The 19,026-nt window shown below is 39.6% G+C and overlaps 2 protein-coding genes across 3 annotated transcripts in view; one reads left to right on the forward strand and one right to left on the reverse strand.

The window, feature by feature from the left end:
- The window catches only part of LOC148370476 (zinc finger BED domain-containing protein 4-like), a 214,916-nt gene that overhangs the window by 179,130 nt on the left and 16,760 nt on the right, over window positions 1–19,026 (forward strand). The gene's annotated exons all lie outside the window — the stretch shown is intronic.
- epha2b (eph receptor A2 b) overlaps window positions 239–19,026 on the reverse strand; it is a 95,688-nt gene continuing 76,900 nt past the window's right edge. The window contains exons 11-17 of one of the 2 annotated variants that reach the window (XM_088332997.1): window positions 16,412–16,597; window positions 13,866–13,927; window positions 12,504–12,713; window positions 11,387–11,536; window positions 11,130–11,323; window positions 10,600–10,755; window positions 239–4,699 (exon numbers count right to left, since the gene is read on the reverse strand). In XM_088332997.1, the coding sequence (XP_088189123.1) occupies window positions 4,591–4,699; window positions 10,600–10,755; window positions 11,130–11,323; window positions 11,387–11,536; window positions 12,504–12,713; window positions 13,866–13,927; window positions 16,412–16,597 (1,067 nt within the window). In that variant the 3' untranslated portion in view covers window positions 239–4,590. Of the gene's footprint in view, window positions 4,700–10,599; window positions 10,756–11,129; window positions 11,537–12,503; window positions 12,714–13,865; window positions 13,928–16,411; window positions 16,598–19,026 lie in introns of both variants that reach the window. The other variant, XM_088332996.1, reaches the window with a different exon arrangement.

Below are 19,026 nucleotides of genomic sequence, written 5' to 3' on the forward strand. Positions count from 1 at the left end.
GAGTAGCAAATGTTGAAAAGGATCTACAGAGAAGAAATAAATGGAAGGAGATCAAGAGAAAGGCTGCGATTGATGTGGATGGATGGTATTATGAGTGCACTGCAGGAAAGAGGTCTAAAGGTAGTGGAAGCTAGAGCCCTTGTTGGTGATAGGAATGAGTGGAGAGGTGTTGTGTTTGGCCACATTGAATTATATTGCACAAGCAGGTAAAAAAAAAATCCCATTTAAAATCATAAAATCAAGATTTAAGACTTTATTGCTCCACATATGCTTGTATGCAAACAACTCAATAATAAAAAGGACAACATTTCATTCTTTTTTGATGACAGAGCCACCTTTGATTCTAATCCGAGCGCAGTGTTTTATCAGAATGAATAAATAAAAGTACAGAATAAATAGTCTATTAAATACAAAATGAGTATGGTTTAAGGATAGTTTTGGAGAGGCAGCATAAATGGCTTTGGGTAGAAACAATCAGAAACTGAACAAGCAGATCAAATGGAATAAACAAACGCTCACACAAAAAGAATCCCTTTTCAAAGCTACATCTAAAATAAAAATTAAAAAATTCAAGTCAAGAAAGGAGTACAATAGTAACCAAAAAATTTGCAGTCATTAAACAAAGGCACGTCAACAAATGGCACTTCATTGTCAAAGCGTATTGTCTCCCGTGTCCGCCAAGAGCGAACACGACATTTTTGTGTACTTTATAAAAATAAACAAAACGGCGAAACCATTATTTCGTCACAAATCATCTCTGCCACCACAAGACTAGTCCTCGTGACATTTCTTTTCCCCACATCCTTCTTTCCATCTTCATTACCGGCAGATCAGATTGTGTCTTCTTTTTTCCCGAAAAGCCTAATGTGCCATTTTCTGTCCCAAAATCGAACCTCAATATTTTCAAAACGAAGTGCTACATTATGAAAGTGTTTCTTGGGCCAACTCCCAATGAAATTTGACAAATATTTACAGAGTACCTCATACATATAGGTAGGGATGCACAATAAATATTGAGCCGATAATTAACGGGTAGCGGTCAAAAAAAAGTTATCGAACCATTAGAAAAAAGGACTAGCAGTAGATAATTAGTTACTAGATGCTCAGCAAAAATATTCAATCAGTCGGCGCTACTTTTGAGAAATATTTGAAGCATTTATGTTTCTCATCAGATTATATATTCAATTTCTGTGGAAATACTAGCACAAATTGGTCCTGTTTCCTCTTTACCTCATTGTAATGTGTGCGAGCCACCGTAGAGCTTCGCCAAGATAAAATTCCAAGCATTTACTGTATGTTCCTAATTAGAATACTTTACAGTATATCTTCAATTTCTATGGAAATAGGAGCACAACCTGGTTGTGTCTCCTCTATACGTTTTTGCAATTTGTGTGAGGCACTGGAGATCTTGACCAAAATAAAATACAAAGCATTTATGTTCCCTTTTTTTTGCACTCCAGCGTGATTTTGCTTCCTGCATGATTTTGCGCATTTTGCCCTTCTATGTCTAATCCCGTTGCATTCAATGTTTCACAACTTTGATATTAATGACAATAAAGACAATTCTAATTTTGATTAAGATTGACAGGTCATTCGTTAACATTGAGAGCTGTGTGCAGCTAGGAAAATTCCACTTCATTAATTTTCTTAGCCAAGGCATGAGTGCCATTCAGTATAGGAGCACATTTTTAGGAGTGACGTATTTTTATAAACATACCCATGGTCATATGTCAGTGTTATTGTGCTAATAACAATATCTTGTCATTAAAGTTATTACTGACAAAGTAAGTATTGATTGATTGATTGATGATGTCAAGCTCTAGTCTTTTTGAGCCTTTTTTGAAAAACGTTTGTTGAAGCTGTATGTGTAAACATAGCATAGTTAAAAAAACATACCTGTTAACCAAATCGGTCTTCAGAAGCAGGATTTGATCAGTATCGGTAGTATAAAGGATTCCTTAGCAATGTACAGCTAAAACAGAGTACGTTAATGTGACACAGCTATTGTAAAGTTCAGTTGAGACGGTGCCTTATATACTGGACTGTCTCAGAAAATTAGAATATTGTGATAAAGTTCTTTATTTTCTGTAATGCAATTAAAAAAACGAAAATGTCACACATTCTGGATTCATTACACATCAACTGAACTATTTCAAGCCTTTTATTATTTTAATATTGCTGAATTTGGCTTACAGCTTAAGAAAACTCAAAAATCCTATCTCAAAATATTAGAATATCATGAAAAAGTATATAAGTAGGCTATTCAACTAATCACCTGAATCATCTAATTAACTCGAAACACCTTGCGAGGGTTTCCTGAGCCTTAAAAACACTCAGCTTGGTTCAGTAAACTAAATCACAAGTATGGGGAAGACTGCTGATCTGACTGCTGTCCAGAGGACCATCATTGATACCCTCCATCAGGAGGGTAAGACACAAAAAGAAATTTCTCAAAGAGCAAGCTGTTCACAGAGTGCAGTTTCAAAGCATATCCACAAAAAGTCTGTTGGAAGGGAAAAATGTGGCCGGAAACGCTGCACAACCAAGAGAGATGACTGCAGCCTTAACAAAATTGTGAAGAAGAGCCGCTTCCAGAATTTGGGGGAGCTTCAAAGACAGTGGGCTGAAGCTGGAGTCCAGGTATCAAAAGCCACAGTTCACAGACGTGTCCGGGAAATGGGCTACAGTAGCCGTATTCCCATGGTGAAGCCACTTCTGAACTCAAGACAACGGAAGAAGCGTCTGACTTGGGCTATGGAGAAGAAGCACAGGACAGTTGCAGAGTGGTCCAAAGTCCTCTTTTCAGACGAAAGCAAGTTTTGCATTTCATTTGGAAGTCAAGGCGCCAGAGTCTGGAGAAAGGCTGGAGAGGAGCAAAATCCAAGTTGATCCAAAATCCAGTGTGAAGTTCCCACAGTCAGCAATGGTTTGGGGAGCCATGTCAGCTGCTGGTGTTGGTCCACTGTGTTTCATCAAGTCCAGAGTAAATGCAACTGTCTACCAAGAGATTTTAGAGCACTACATGCTTCCATCTGCTGAAAAGCTCTATGGAGATGAGGATTTCATCTTCCAGCATGATCTGGCACCTGCCCACAGTGCCAAAACCACCAGTAACTGGTGCACTGACCATGGCATCACTGTCCTTGATTGGCCTGCTAATTCCCCTGACCTGAACCCCTTCGAGAATTTGTGGGGTATAGTTAAGAAGATGAAAGACACCAGACCTACAAATGCAAATGAGCTGAAGGCCGCTATCGAAGCATCCTGGGCATCAATAACCTCAGCAATGCCACTGGCTGATTGCCTCCATGCCACGCCGGATTGATGCAGTAATCCGTGCAAAAAGATTCCCAACCAAGTACTGAGTGCACCAATGGACATTTTCAAATGTTTGATTTAGTTTTGCTGTTATAACATTATTTTTTTTACTTGGTCTGAGGAAGTATTCTAATATTTTGAGATAGGATTTTTGAGTTTTCTTAAGCTGTAAGCCAAATTCAGCAATATTAAAATAATAAAAGGCTTGAAATAGTTCAGTTGATGTGTAATGAATCCAGAATGTATGACATTTTTGTTTTTTTAATTGCATTACAGAAAATAAAGAACTTTATCACAATATTCTAATTTTCTGAGACAGTCCAGTATACTGGACCAAACCCTTTTAGGTATGAGTATCCTTGGTTTTCTAGTTCTAAGGTCCACATTTGGTACTATACAAGAGAATAGCAAAGGTAAGATTTAATGTCTGACCCAGATGTACTCATGAGAATAGCCATAACTGGCTCGCGAGCCTTAGATTACAGACCGCTGAAAATGAAATGATCTGCATTTATATAGCGCTTTTCAAGTCAATGATTTCCCAAAGCGCTTTACAGTGTGCTTCACATTTCCCAATAGCGGCCGTGATCTGCGCAGCAATGTAAGGCGCTAAACTGCTTATTGGGGGTCATTGGGGGTTCAATGTCTTACCCAAGGACACTTCGACATGCTGGGATTCAAACTGGGATCCCTTAATCCCAAGACGATCGCTCTACCTCCTGAGCTACTGCCGCCCCCTACTGCTCTGTTCGATATGACTCTTCTGTTTGGCGACACGTTTGACAAAGCTGTTTAATGTTATCGTATTGTTAATTACAGCACACATTTAGAAAATCAAACACTGCTCAGGCCATTAGTCTCAAGAATCAGGATTTTATCAGAATGGGTAAGAAAAAAATTAATGTGCATCCCTACATATAAGCCTTAATCTTTTTTCTTTTTTTGCTTACAAGATTATAGCTTAGTTTGGTTTGATCCATTTTGGAGCTGCTCTCGCTGGTTGACCAGGAAGTGGACTATTTGTCTGTGAGCCCACGCCGCCATACCTTCCGCCTCAGCTCCAGACCGAGCACACATGCCTTCCCACGAGTGCACATTCTTTTTATAACCAGCATCGAGCGTGCTTTCGTTCCCCACGCCAAAGTTTGTGGCGCTTTCCGCGAAAAAGGCTTTGTGCCGCCGTCCCTGCCGGGGTAGCTACAGTTCAATTGGGAGTCCGAAGAGCTGGCTTTCAGCTTCAGTGCTTGATTTCCAGGTTTTGTGTCACGGCCATTACACGGCAAAGACGCTCAGGGTACTAGTCTGGTCCTTTAATCCCAAAATGCTGTAGGCGATTCTTTTCAAGTGGCCGGGCAGCCTCACGCCGATTTTCTTGATGTCCCTGAGTAAAAAAAGAAAAAGTTTCAGCGGCACAATTGGGCTTCGAAAATATGTGAGTAACACTCCAGAGCGACTAAAGCAGCGGTGGTCAAACTACAGCCTGTAGGCAACATGATAAATGGACTGCATTTATATAGCGCTTAACCAGTCACTGATGACCTCCAAACACACCGAAAGCGGAGTCAGCCATGCAAGGCGTCTACCTGCATATCGGGGACATTAGGGGTTTCTTGCCTAAGTACTTCGACATTCAAGTCAGTGGAGCAGACGAAAATGTTAAAAATCCAATAATATGTGTAAATTGGTAAAAGAAATGTATCTATGCATTGCATATTGTACAATGAATTGGAACAAATCAGACCAATTATCAGGTGGGCTGATTAGCCGCACCGATATCTGGAAATTTTACGGGTGGGTATCTGCATTTTTTTTATTGGACGGGCCGTTTATTAAGTCTCAGATGCAGCAGACTCTCTTTCCCTTGCTCCTACTCTTCCCCTCCTTCTCTCTTATCGCCACCCACCCTGATTGGAAAAGAGAACTAGGGCGTAGCCACTGAGGTAGGGACAATAATGTTAGAAGAGCAGCTCAGCTATCTCATCCCGACATACCTGTGTCTGTGATAGACGAATGTGTTTGCGGTTAAGAGATAGCGTAAAAATTGTGGTTAATTTGTTTCAGATGAGCACATTCAGGTGGAGACTGATGTATTGGTTCTTATCATAACATTAGTACGTCAATCAAGCATGTGTGTTCATGACTGGGGGAGAGTATAAAAAGCACGCTAAAGTGGAAGTCATTAGCTGTTACCATAACATCAGTTTGTCACTCCGACGCTAAAATAGGAGGGCCCACACTTTTCAACATGCCAACTACATTGAAATTTTTAGGCACTTTTTGTTATGTTAAGTCGAGTTGGTTGTACTGACATTTTTATATACAGGGCTGTCTCAGAAAATTAGAATATTGTGATAAAGTTCTTTATTTTCTGTAATGCAATTAAAAAAACAAAAATGTCATACATTCTGGATTCATTACACATCAACTGAACTATTTCAAGCCTTTTATTATTTGAATATTGCTGAATTTGGCTTACAGCTTAAGAAAACTCAAAAATCCTATCTCAAAATATTAGAATATCATGAAAAAGTATACAAGTAGGCTATTCAACTAATCACCTGAATCATCTAAGACACAAAAAGAAATTTCTCAAAGAGCAGGCTGTTCACAGAGTGCAGTTTCAAAGCATATCCACAAAAAGTCTGTTGGAAGGGAAAAATGTGGCCGGAAACGCTGCACAACCAAGACAGATGACCGCAGCCTTAACAAAATTGTGAAGAAGAGCCGCTTCCAGAATTTGGGGGAGCTTCAAAGACAGTGGGCTGAAGCTGGAGTCCAGGTATCAAAAGCCACAGTTCACAGACGTGTCCGGGAAATGGGCTACAATAGCCGTATTCCTATGGTCAAGCCACTTCTGAACTCAAGACAACGGAAGAAGCGTCTGACTTGGGCTATGGAGAAGAAGCACTGGACAGTTGCAGAGTGGTCCAAAGTCCTCTTTTCAGACGAAAGCAAGTTTTGCATTTCATTTGGAAGTCAAGGTGCCAGAGTCTGGAGAAAGGCTAGAGGAGCAAAATCCAAGTTGATCCAAAATCCAGTGTGAAGTTCCCACAGTCAGCAATGGTTTGGGGAGCCATGTCAGCTGCTGGTGTTGGTCCACTGTGTTTCATCAAGTCCAGAGTAAATGCAACTGTGTACCAAGAGATTTTAGAGCACTACATGCTTCCATCTGCTGAAAAGCTCTATGGAGATGAGGATTTCATTTTCCAGCATGATCTGGCACCTGCCCACAGTGCCAAAACCACCAGTAACTGGTGCACTGACCATGGCATCACTGTCCTTGATTGGCCTGCTAATTCCCCTGACCTGAACCCCATCGAGAATTTGTGGGGTATGGTTAAGAAGAAGATGAAAGACACCAGACCTACAAATGCAAATGAGCTGAAGGCCGCTATCGAAGCATCCTGGGCATCAATAACACCTCAGCAATGCCACAGGCTGATTGCCTCCATGCCACGCCGGATTGATGCAGTAATCCGTGCAAAAGGATTCCCAACCAAGTACTGAGTGCATCAATGGACATTTTCAAATGTTTGATATAGTTTTGCTATTATAAAATTATTTTTTTACTTGGTCTGAGGAAGTATTCTAATATTTTGAGATAGGATTCTTGAGTTTTTTTCAGCTGTAAGCCAAAATCAGCAATATTCAAATAATAAAAGGCTTGAAATAGTTCAGCTGATGTGGAATGAATCCAGAATGCATGACATTTTTGTTTTTTTAATTGCATTACAGAAAATAAAGAACTTTATCACAATATTCTAATTTTCTGAGACAGTCCTGTATATTGTAAAAAAATCTGTGAGCTAAGTTTTTATGTACCTTTTCACAAGTTCCTGCTAAGCTTTTATTTTCTACACTGTTATTTTTGGGTTTAAGTGAAATATAAGTCATGTTAGTTGTGTTGGTCCTGAAAAAGCCATATTGGAGGATCTCTATTGTAGCTCACAAGTCGCTGCCTGTCAATCCCAAGATCCCGCTCATTTCTGAGGAGTGGAATAATGCTTTACACCTACAAACAACATGCTACTGGCTACCATTAGAACCCTGTGGGCGCCACCGGGCCTTACTTGCCCAACTAACACCACCAGAAGTGGTGGTCCGTGGAAACAAAGCTTGAAATAATATGCAAATATAAAGAATGCACATGCATTCTAATTCTCTCTAAGAATATGGCCACAGCCACTTGCGATCAGATAGATAGATAGATAGATAGATACTTTATTCATCCCCTAAGGGAAATTCACATTTCCAGCAACCAGCTGAGAACAGTACAATAATAAAGTCAAAATAATACAATATACAAATACCCAGTGTGACGTGCAAATGCCCACTGTAGCGTGTTATATAGAGTAACTAAATAGTGCTACACAGAATACATATTGCAGTAAGATTCGGTAATATCCAATGTAGGTGGTGTGGTTTAATGTGGGCCTTTACTCTGCCGGGTGGAGTTAAAGAGCCTCATGGCATGAGGAAGAAAAGATCTCTTCAGTCTGTCCGTAGTACAAGACAGTGACAGCAGTCTGTCGCTGAAACTGCTCTTCTGTCTGGAGATAATGCTGTGTAGTGGATGCGATGGATTGTCCATGATTGACCTCAGCTTTTTCAGTGCTCGTCTCTCAGCTACTGTTGTTAGGCTGTCCAGCTCTTTGCCCACAACAGAGCTCGCTTTCCTAGCCAGTTTATTGAGACAAGAGGCATCCTTCTTCTTGACGCTGCCTCCCCAACACGCTGCCGCATAGAAGAGGGCGCTTGCCACTACTGTCTCATAGAATATTTTCAGGAGCTTTTTGCAGATGTTGAAGGAGGCCAACCTTCTGAGGAAGTAAAGTCGGCTTTGCCCTTTCCTACATAGAGCTTCTGTGTTGGCAGACCAGTCCAGTTTGTTATCCAGCTGCACACCCAGGTATTTGTAGGTCTGGACAAATTCTACACATTCTCCCTTGATGGTTACAGGAACCGATCAGAACGATTAGTAAGGATAAGTAGGCGACATCATGACAATCCTCGCAAGTTATAATTTGAATATTAAGTCTGCCCCCTTATGCATCCACCCAATAACTCAACTCTACCAGCTTAAGTCACATAATATTTATTGTAATGTATTTTATCCACATTACATAGTCAGTGCTCACTATATATAATTTTGTTGCTAATGTTTAATATGTCCGGTAATGCCTCGCCTGTTTGCGGGCTCTGTGATTCGCAGGTTGAAAATGACTCTGCGATCAAATATTGCCCGTAATTAGGGATTACAGTATATATAATTTTATTGTTTTAACCTGTAGTACAAGTAGGTTCGGAACACATTACTTACACACTACTTTAGATTTCTATCCCTCGCTTTAAAGCAATTTCACTTTGAGATCCCTACCTCAGAACGCATTAATGTCGTATCCCGGGGTCTTTTGTACACCTATGATGATAGCCTTATATACAGAATATTCCGACAACATCCAATATATACGTAACTAATTACATCTCCAACTGGTCTGTAAAAAAAGGACTCCCGAAGCTTTACACTTTTCACGCTCCCGTGACTTATAGTCATTAAACACGCATGTGGAGCGGGTTAACAGTTACAAAATGAAAGGATGACACTCAAGTGGAAGCCTTCATTAGCGGCTTTAATGATTTAACAAGGATTCACTTGGCTGCCGGTGGCCTCGCGAGTGTTTGCAGATGGAGCCGCACAATCGCACCGTTCTCCGCTATTAACAGTTGAAAGCAGTTTTGTCATCTGCTTCCCACTCTGCCCCAATTGCAGCGAATCGGCCAAAGGCGGGGCGGGGCAGGGAAAATGCCACTTGCGGCTTCCCTTTTGGCCACCTCCCCACAAGGAAAAAAGCCCTGGGCCTCATCATTTGTCCTAAACCGGCAGAAATGATGTGCTTGACTAAGCCTTTTCTCCAAATGTTTGGGCAATTTTCTTCAATTGCTGCTTTCTAAGTGTCTCCACACATGCCAGGAGATAACTTAACTCTTCTTACACCTTTTATTTCTTTCAGAATTTTTGAAAAAAAGCCACAACAATCATTGTGGACCAAGCAGCCAAAAGTGACTATTTGAGGGTTTGCAATTGCGCGGTGGGAAAGGGGATGAGAAAAAGAAAAGTGACGTGACTTAAAAAAAGCAGCGTCTTTTCATGGTACTTTTTTCATCAAGAATTTGACAAGTCCTGACTTAACCCCCACAAGAAATTCACAATGGAAAGACACAAGTTGGGAAAATTAGCAATATTTTTAAAATGTAGTTTTATGACAAACGTCTCAATAGTGACCCCAACAGATTTGCTAAAAACCTAGTTGCAAATTTTATGAAATGTGAAAACGCTCAATACGTGAAAAGAGTTATATCATTGCTCCCATAAGAAAAAAAAGTATTTTTGGAGAAGGACCAAAAGGCATAGTAAATACCACAAAAATACATTTACTATCAGCATTGTACTCTTGAATTACGAGCTCTGGAAGGTGACACTGAAGGAAAAATAAATTAAAACCAAGCTTTGTTTACACAAGCAGCTAATAATAACAATAGAAGCTAGCAGCAAGCCATTGCCCCCAGTCAAGTGGTTAACATTAGGGGCAACAGAAGGAAACAGTGAAACAAATTGTCTGAATCACAGATATCAGCCAGGTTCACTTGTATGACCAGGTGTGAAACAGACGGACCAAGCAGGAGCACCTAAGAGTAACAATAACCGCTTGCAGCAAGCCATTACCTCCAGCTAAGTGTCTGACATGGGCGACTAGAGAAGGAATAGGTGGAAAAAAATGGTGGTATATACTTCAATCACAAAAAAATCGTCAACGTTCGATTGTATGACCAGCAGTGGAATGCATGCTTTCTTTACATAAGGCTAACAATAACAATAGCGACTGGTGGCCCGCCATAGTCTGCAGCTGAAAGGCTAAAATGAGTGGCTAGAGAAAGAAACCATAAAAAAAAAATCACCAAATGCCTGAATGAGGGAACTTAGTGACTATCACACGCAGGGCTCAGCTGTGTGCAGTTAGTGGTAGTTAAGTGCTAAAAGCTCTACTAGGACAAGCTCTCTTTGGAAAATGGTCATTCCGGCTTCGTAGTTGTAAGACGGCAGCCAAACATGTCAGCTTCTTTAAGTTGTGTAGTATCATTACAAATTCCTGAACCTACCAGTCTTTAAAATATCATGTTTGGGAGTACATGTGTTTTGCTTATTATTTAAATTGATCGTGTATTAAGTATTTCTATACCTATATAATACACACTGGGGCTATAAAAGATATCTGAACTTACTCGTTCTTCATCTGCAGGACTTGATCCATGCTGACGATGCCGGCGCAGCTGAAGTTGTCGCTGTACTGGCTCATCTTGATGGATTCCAGCCACTCCGGCACCGACCTGAAGGGGGAGCCGTCTGAACCGCTGACACTGGGCAGGCGGATGGACACGCTGCAGGAACAATTACATCAAAAATGAATGCGAGTCAGAAGAGGAAGTGTGGAATTTCATATTCAATAGGGCAGCAACGATCGGTTGTCGAAAAAAATCACTGATCGAAATCCTCAAAAAAAGAAACAACGGCGTCAGCGTCAACTACGGGTACCAAAACCTCTCATTTTTGGAGCATTTTAGCTACTTGGGGGGGGGATTTCAGCCAGTTTTTTAGGGGTAGGCAAGTCAGAAGAGATGGGTTTTGAGTCCGGATCTGAAGATGGACAGGGTAGCAGAATTTCGGAGGTCATGTGGTAATGAGTTCCACAGAGCTGAGAAGGGCAACGGTAACTGTGAGACGGAGGGAGCAGGAATATGTGATTAAAGCTTACCGTGGGTCAAAATCAGCAATGGCCTTGAGAGAATCGGGACACCGCAGAAGTTTATCCAGGAGGCTAACGATATCGCCAAATCGAGGCCTTTTGGAACGGTCTTGGAGCCAACACTGCAACATGAGCTGATACACAGCAGAGGGGCAATCCATCGGGGCCGGGAGCCTGAACGCCTCGTTGATGGCCTTCATCACCTGCACACCAGCTCGGTTGAGGACTCGGTTGGCGCCAGTTAAAAGCGATGGCAAAAATCTTACCTCGTGATTGCTCATGTCCCAGTAGGGCCTTTCTCCAAAGGCCATCACCTCCCACATAACAATACCGAAGCTCCAAACATCGCTCGCTGACGTGAACTTTCTGTACGCGATCGCTTCGGGTGCAGTCCACCGGATGGGGATTTTTCCTCCCTAATGAATTGAAAAGGAATATGCCAGATTCATCCAGATGTTGTAGAGTAAAAGAGGGAACCTTTCTGTACCTCACGATTTGCTAATACAGGGGGAACAATTCAGACTATGAAACATTTGATTAATCTTTTTGTTCCAATATTTTTTGCCCTAGCGCTCAGCAATTGTCGACCAGAGATAATGGATCACAGCCACAATTGTGCATAAGAACAGCATCCATTCATCCATTCCGGGTCATTGCTCCCAGCAATATGGGTTTGGGGATAATGGATCATGGCCACATAAGTTCAGGTCATTCTAGGCAGAAAGAATGGGAAAAAAGAGCTACCAAGCATGACACAAATTTGCTCTCTCAGCTTCTGCTCTCACCAACAGTTGACCAAGGATAATGGATTGCAGCCATACCAGTGCAGTTCATTTTAGGCAAGCTTTAGAGGACTGGCTTGAGAAAAATAATTGTTCTGTTGCCCCCTGCTATTAGCAATGGTCCACAAGAGATAAGTGATTGTGGCAAACAGTGCAGTTCGTTTACAGTGGACCACACTGGCATGCTTCAAAGGCCCAAACCATTTAAAAATGCTCTGCCGTCACCTTATCTCAGCAACATTCGAAAAGGGATAATGGATAAAGTGCAGTGCATTTTAGACAGAAATACGTTAAGGGACTATGAAGGGACTATAAAGTTGAACAGGCAAATATTTACAAGGTCGGAGACCTGCCAAAATTGTAATAACAACAGTGTAGTAAAAATGAGGGCAATGACATCGGCATTAACATATTTTCAAAACTAGCAGAGAGAAATAAAATACAAACATAATTTTTAAAATACATAAGCAAGATATATACTTTCTTTTTCTTTTCTTTTTTTAAGATGCATCACGATTTTGTCCATGACATGGCAAATTTCCCCTAACCCGACTGACTGTTGAGTACCTTCTCCTAGCCAAACCGGCCTAAGTAAACTCACACTGGTGGTGTAGGTCCCCTCAGGTTCATCTTCCAGCACTCGAGACAAGCCGAAGTCTGATACTTTGCACTCCAGAGAGTTGTTGACCAGGATGTTGCGGGCGGCCAGGTCGCGATGCACGTAGCTCATGTCCGAGAGGTACTTCATGCCTGCCGCGATGCCACGCAGCATGCCCACCAGCTGGAAGGAGGGAATTTCGCCGTCACGATCCTGAGAAAGAAAAAAAAAGGTATGATATTCCTTCCGTTTTAACGGTTAATCCATTTCATAACCCCTGGATTACTCACTAAAAAGCCTCAGGCCTAGGTTGATTTGTACGGGAAATTTCCATTGTGTTTTCTGCCCCAATGGCAAAAATGCCACAGTTGTATCCATCCATACATGTTGTAAGTCTATGCTTCTTACTAGCAATGTACCAGCACAACTTGTATTAAGTCGGGACGCAGAAACAAAGCATGCTTTTTGTGCAAACAATCACAGTACTTCTAAGATTTGTATTTGGGATTTTTCATTTAGCAGGGTTGGCATGGTTACTTTAATAATATGATACAGTTACATAATATGTACCTGCATGCCACGAGGGTTAAGCAGACATGTGAAACATGGCAACAACCTCTTGAAAAATGTAATCAGTAACGTGATTCGAATACCATAACATTGCAGTAATGTAACTTGATTACTTTCGATGACTTTTGGATTACTCTGACACCAAATATACGAAAAAGACACAATAAACATAATAGAATTACTAAATTTTGTTTAAGATAAATGAACAATGTAACCTTGACAAAGAAATAAAGGTAACCAAGATAAGGTAGTTGCTTGTAGTCCAACCATAAAGTGCTCGCATTTTAACCACGTATTATTATTGTATTGAGCAAAAATCAAACGTTCACTTTCACATGGCAAATAAGATAGTAAGATATGTTTTATTTTATTCAGAGAGAAAGAGTAAGAGAAAAAAATAATAAAAAGAGTTAAAACTATTTCAGACCGATATCAATTTTATCCCCTGTAGTGTGCAACATAAAAATGCTTTTAAATAAAAATTAAATAAAATGATTATTCTACAAAGTAATCCTTATATATAAAAAATATACCAATTATTTGATTACTTATTTTTCATGCAAATGTAACAAAATACAATTACAAATTTGGGGATATTTTATTGATTACGTGACCCCATTAAACGGATTCTCCAAGCCTGGTCTTTAGGTACGTAAACACTTTGTTGGATTCCTCCAAAAGTCTGAATCCTGATAGTTGGATTATTCCCTGCATGTAAACGTAGTCAATGATAGCGTGGGTGTATGTTGTGTGTAACATCCAACATACCTTTTCCCTAGATTTGTATTAACTCACCCTGAGATATCTGTCCAGTGCTCCATTCTCCATGTATTCTGTCACAATCATGGCGTGTTTGACTGCACAAAGAAAGGTTTTTGTTTTTTTTTCCAAAAACAGCATCAACAGGTGAGACAGTACAGTGAGGTCTGCAACCCTTGTCAAGCGTCTATCTACTTTTTGTTACTAATTAGCGCAAGGGGCAACCACTCTGATATACATTTCTAAAATAGCAACTTAGCTAGTTGGCTTGCTAAAAAGCTAAATGGGAGATATATAGCTAGTTAAGAGTAAATAAGTACATAGCTAGCTAGAAAGGAGGGCAAAATATAGCTTGATAACTAGCAAAAATGTCAGGATTTTTAATTTGTAGCATGCAACAATCGAAAGATAGAAAGGTAAACAGGTAACAATACAGCTAGGTAAAATAGTACCAACCAAATAGCTAGATATAAAGCTTGAAAAGCTAGATAGTTAGCGAGAAATGATGCCAATACTAAGCTTGATAACTAGCAAAAAAGGTAAAATGTTAGGTAGCATGCAAAAATGGTCAAAAAGCTCGCTAGATAGCTTGCTAAATAGCTAGAGGTAGGAAGACAGCTAGTTACAAAGCTAAAAATGAAGCATGATAGCTAGCTAAAAAAACACATACATTTGAGTTTAGTTTGTTGTATTTCCTGTAAAATGAAACACTTAAAAGATGGACTAATACATTTGTTTAATAGACTAATAAAGTCTCATTCTATTCTTTTAATTCATTGCCTAAAAACAATTATCAACACTTGAATAGATAATGTTTATGTCCATGAAGCCCATGAATTGATTTGTTTTTTTTTAATAAAGAGTAATCATATTATTCGTATCTTATTGAGTTATTACCGCGTTAGTTATTAAAAATGGGATTAAACACACTACTTTACGATATTTTCCACATTTAAATGTGGAAATCGATGTTCTTTAAGCCACTCATGACCATTTTCACCACAGAACTACAACTTTGTGGTGTCCGTGCATACGACTGCGAGGTTTGTGCTCTACACGTTTAAAATAGGCTTGGTATTTGTCAACGTCATCGAAGATGCTGGTCTGTTATTGGTTTGCGTCATGGCATCATTAAGATGCCGGTTTGCGACTGGCCCAACTTACCTATGCCTTTTATCAAATTCAATTTAGAATCGGGTGATACTTTGCGATAAAACACTTTTTTGGACAGCATTTATTAGCTACAGGTCCCAGGACTTGCAGTAATTCTCAAAAGAGAAGCAAAAGCTTGATAACTATAGAAACAGCTTTGTTTATTAAAAAATATTAACAAGGCTACACTTGCTAAGTTGCTACCCTGCTAACCAATCAATGATCTGGACTGATTAAAAAAACAGGAAATCAAAGCAAGGAAATTTTCAAACAGCATGATACTTATTGAAAGTGAAATCTTAAAATCAGTTTTAATTCAAATTTGCCTTGATTTAGATATTTTGTTTTTACACATTTCTGAAGTGTTTTTGTAGTTTCCCACAATGCCTTTATCTCTTTTCAGTTAGATTAGAACACTGTGTGCTTTGCAAAGACTTGACAAAGTGCATTAAAATACAGTATTTTTTGTACTCTACTTATCAGCTGCGGGTCAATAAGATGCCAAAGGGAAAAGAAAAAACATGATTACCATGAAAACAAAACTTTCAATTATTAAAAACAAAAACATGATTACCATTAAAACAAAACTTTCAATTATTAAAAACAAAGAAGGCACATGCATCGTTATACTAGCTAAGGAATATTCCCAGTAAACATTTGATGGTAAGGACATAAATTAAGAATAAGGAGGTGAGGAAGTTACAAAGTCTTGAATCCTAGCAAGTGGAATATTTAAAACCTGTTTTAAATCAAATCTACTGTGATTAATCTATTTTGTTTTACACATTTTTGCGGTTTTTCAGAAGTTTTCCACAATGCCTTTCTCTCCTTTCGTTCTGTTTAGAACATTGTGTGCTTTGCAAAGACTTTGTTAGTGATATAAAAAAAACGGTATTTTTTGTACTGTATTTATTAGCTGCAGGTCCCAAGACTTGCATTTCAGCAAAAACATAATAACCATGAAAACAAAGCTTGCAATGATCAAATATGCCCGTAAACAATTGAAAGTCTTCAAACATAGCAAATTGAATCTTATAAAAGCAGTTTGGATTTTAATCTGCAGCCCCAACCCCTGCTCCCCAATGTGCACCCACCTACGAACTCCACTGTACCAGTTTAAGTCAAGTCACACCCAAGGTAAATCAAATGTAAATGTTCCTACACATGTATATTGATTTATAAGGTTATTTATCATAGGCATGTATATTACAAAGACGTATTACTTACTATAAACTACTTAGTTACTAATGTTTAATATGTATGTAAAATCTAAATGTTTTTATCTGGGCTACCGGGGATTAGGAACACTTTAGCTAATTAGCATAGGTTTTTATCCTCGGCCATACGATACTTTCACCTTACGATGCCCACCTCGTAACGGATTAATGTTGTATCCCGGGGTTTCAACTGGATTTGAAATAATTCCTTACATTTGGTGACCACCCCTTCCAAACGGATGATGTTCTGGTGCGAGAACTGTCCCATGATGGACGCCTCGCCCAAGAAGTCCTGCCTCTGTTTCTCAGAGTAACCCGGCTTCAGCGTTTTGATGGCCACCGCCACTTCTTTCTTGCCTGGCCCTTTCAGGATCCCGCGGTAAACCTCGCCAAATTCTCCTGCCGGTCACAAAATAGTCAAGGGTTATTCACGGACAAGCAGCACGGCGGCTGTGTGGATAGCGCGCAACCCCACTTTGCTAATGTTCAGGGTTCAAGTCCAGGTACCGCAGCCATGTGGAGTTTGCATGTTCTCCCCGTGCCTGAGTGGGTTTCCTCCAGGCACTTTGGTTTCTTCCCACATTCCCAAAAACATTCATGTCAGGTTTATTATTAAAGCTACCGGGTGTTTACTTCAAAGATGCACATAATATGTACCTGCATGCCACGAGGGTTAAGCGGACATGTGAAACAATTTCAACAACAATTTCAAACATTTACAAGAGCTACACCCAAAATTCAAGCACTTTTCAATGCTTGAAAACACATTAAAATAAAGCCTATTCAAAGATTTCAAGCACCTGTACGAACCTATAAATCAGTTAAATTACCAAAAATACCTGAAGAGCCGTTTGGGAGCCGAAAGAGACGGTTTTCTAAAAAGAGCCCGAATTCCCATCACTAATACAAAAGTAAAGTCAAGATGAAAGTGCGCTGTGAAATTGTATCCCTTCTCTTGCGGTGGATTCTTTTACAGGAGAAATAAAGAAAAGCGTGTGGCCATTTGGCCCAGGGCACTCCCATTGAGGTGTGTTCAACGTTGAGTGTTTTTTTAAGCGGCGGGTGGTCTGCGGTGGGGACGTCGGGGAAGGAGCAGTTACCAACCGAGTGGGGGATGGGCTCAAATAAACATATCAAGCGTGGGAGATTCAGGAAGTGCCGATGTATCATTATCATAAATGAAAACAAACATCCCTTCCTCAAAAACTGAAATAAAAGAAACATGTTTTTAATCAAATCAAATAAGTGCATTATGTTTTAAAATAATTTTTAAAAGAATGTCATTACCAACTGATTCCCCATAATTGTGCCTGCCATAACCAAATTTTATGTCTATTTTTTTGTTTTGTTTTTAATGATTTTGAACCATACTGTGTATCTGAATTAGGTGTTTCTGACTGTCAGGTAGGGATGAAGGAGGGGATTTTATGGCTTTATTGTCTTATTGTACAGTATACTGAGTGTTTTCATACCAAACGATATAAAAAAAAATATAACAGTGAACAACAATTAAATTCACAGAGGAACAAAATCAAAACTAATAAAAACTAAAATGGGGAGGAAACGTACATTTTGTAAAGAACAAAAATATTACCATATTTTTTTCAAACAAATTATATTTACAGGGATCAGAATGGAGATTTTCATTTTCAGCTGAAATAGCCAGGGTCCAGGGGCCGCAGGCCCCGGCCAGGTCCAGGGCGGAGCCCGGTGGGGGGCTCACGGGGGCGAAGCCCCCCTGAAGTCAACAGCATTTATCTTATTTGCTATGTGAAAATTGCACTAGAATGAATTAAATCCAACAAAACAGAAACCATGTATATATATATATATATATATATATATATATATATATATATATATATATATATGTATAAATTAAAAAAATAATAATATATTGACATTAAAAGCATTTGTAATATTGAACATGATCATAGTGATACAAAATAATTTATTTTAATCATGTTTATAACAAATTTTAAATTTTGTTTATCATGTTCTAAATATTGTATAAACACAAAAGATAAAATCATTTCATAAATAAATAGATTTATAAATTCCTCAGATTGGGATTTTCTGTCACACAGGGGAACCAGTGGTTGACTGCTGCTAGTATTGAAGTGAAAGGATTTGAAACGGCCAATAATGTTGAACCGGTGCTGTTACTGTTAGTTTCACTGCCGATTTTAAATGCGGATCCGAGTGCATAATTTGATCGCCGGCAAGCTATTTTTGCTTTGTGCTTGTTCATTTTAGCATGATCGATCAGTGCCACACAACCTCGCGTACCATAATTGATCAGATCGACACAGTATAAACACTTTGCTTTCCCTGGAACATCACACTTTGCGATGACCTGGCTCAAAGTTTCTGTAACTTCCTCGATCTTTGCGCCGATTTTAACGTTTACTGTGACAGTCTTCTCCAGCCATGACCACTTAAATTTATTCTTGTTTTATCAATCTCTGAGACAAAAGCCTCGTCTTCTTTTCTTAGTATTTTCATATTTACTTTTTCCAACACTCATTTCACCGTTTGAAAAGACCGGAAGGAGCGCCATGTTTGAGAAAGCCAATCCTCTGAACAAAAGCTCCGCTGATTGGTTATCAGCGAACCTATCGACCAATGGTCTAAATGCTAACTTGGGGTGATGAAACAGTCAAGTATCATACCTCACCCCCCCAAAATATTTTCACATCGAATTTAGACGATTTACGGGAATGACCTTTGGGGCTCAAAAACAGCGGAAATCCGCGGATCCGCGGAAAATTCTGATCCCTGTATTTAGGTTTAGGTTAATATTGTAGTTTAGGTTGTCCCGTGCCCAC

The sequence above is a fragment of the Urocampus carinirostris genome, chromosome 3 (assembly GCF_059441175.1).
Source record: "Urocampus carinirostris isolate Australia breed hairy pipefish chromosome 3, RoL_Ucar_1.0, whole genome shotgun sequence".
NCBI classification, from domain to species: Eukaryota; Metazoa; Chordata; class Actinopteri; order Syngnathiformes; family Syngnathidae; genus Urocampus; species Urocampus carinirostris.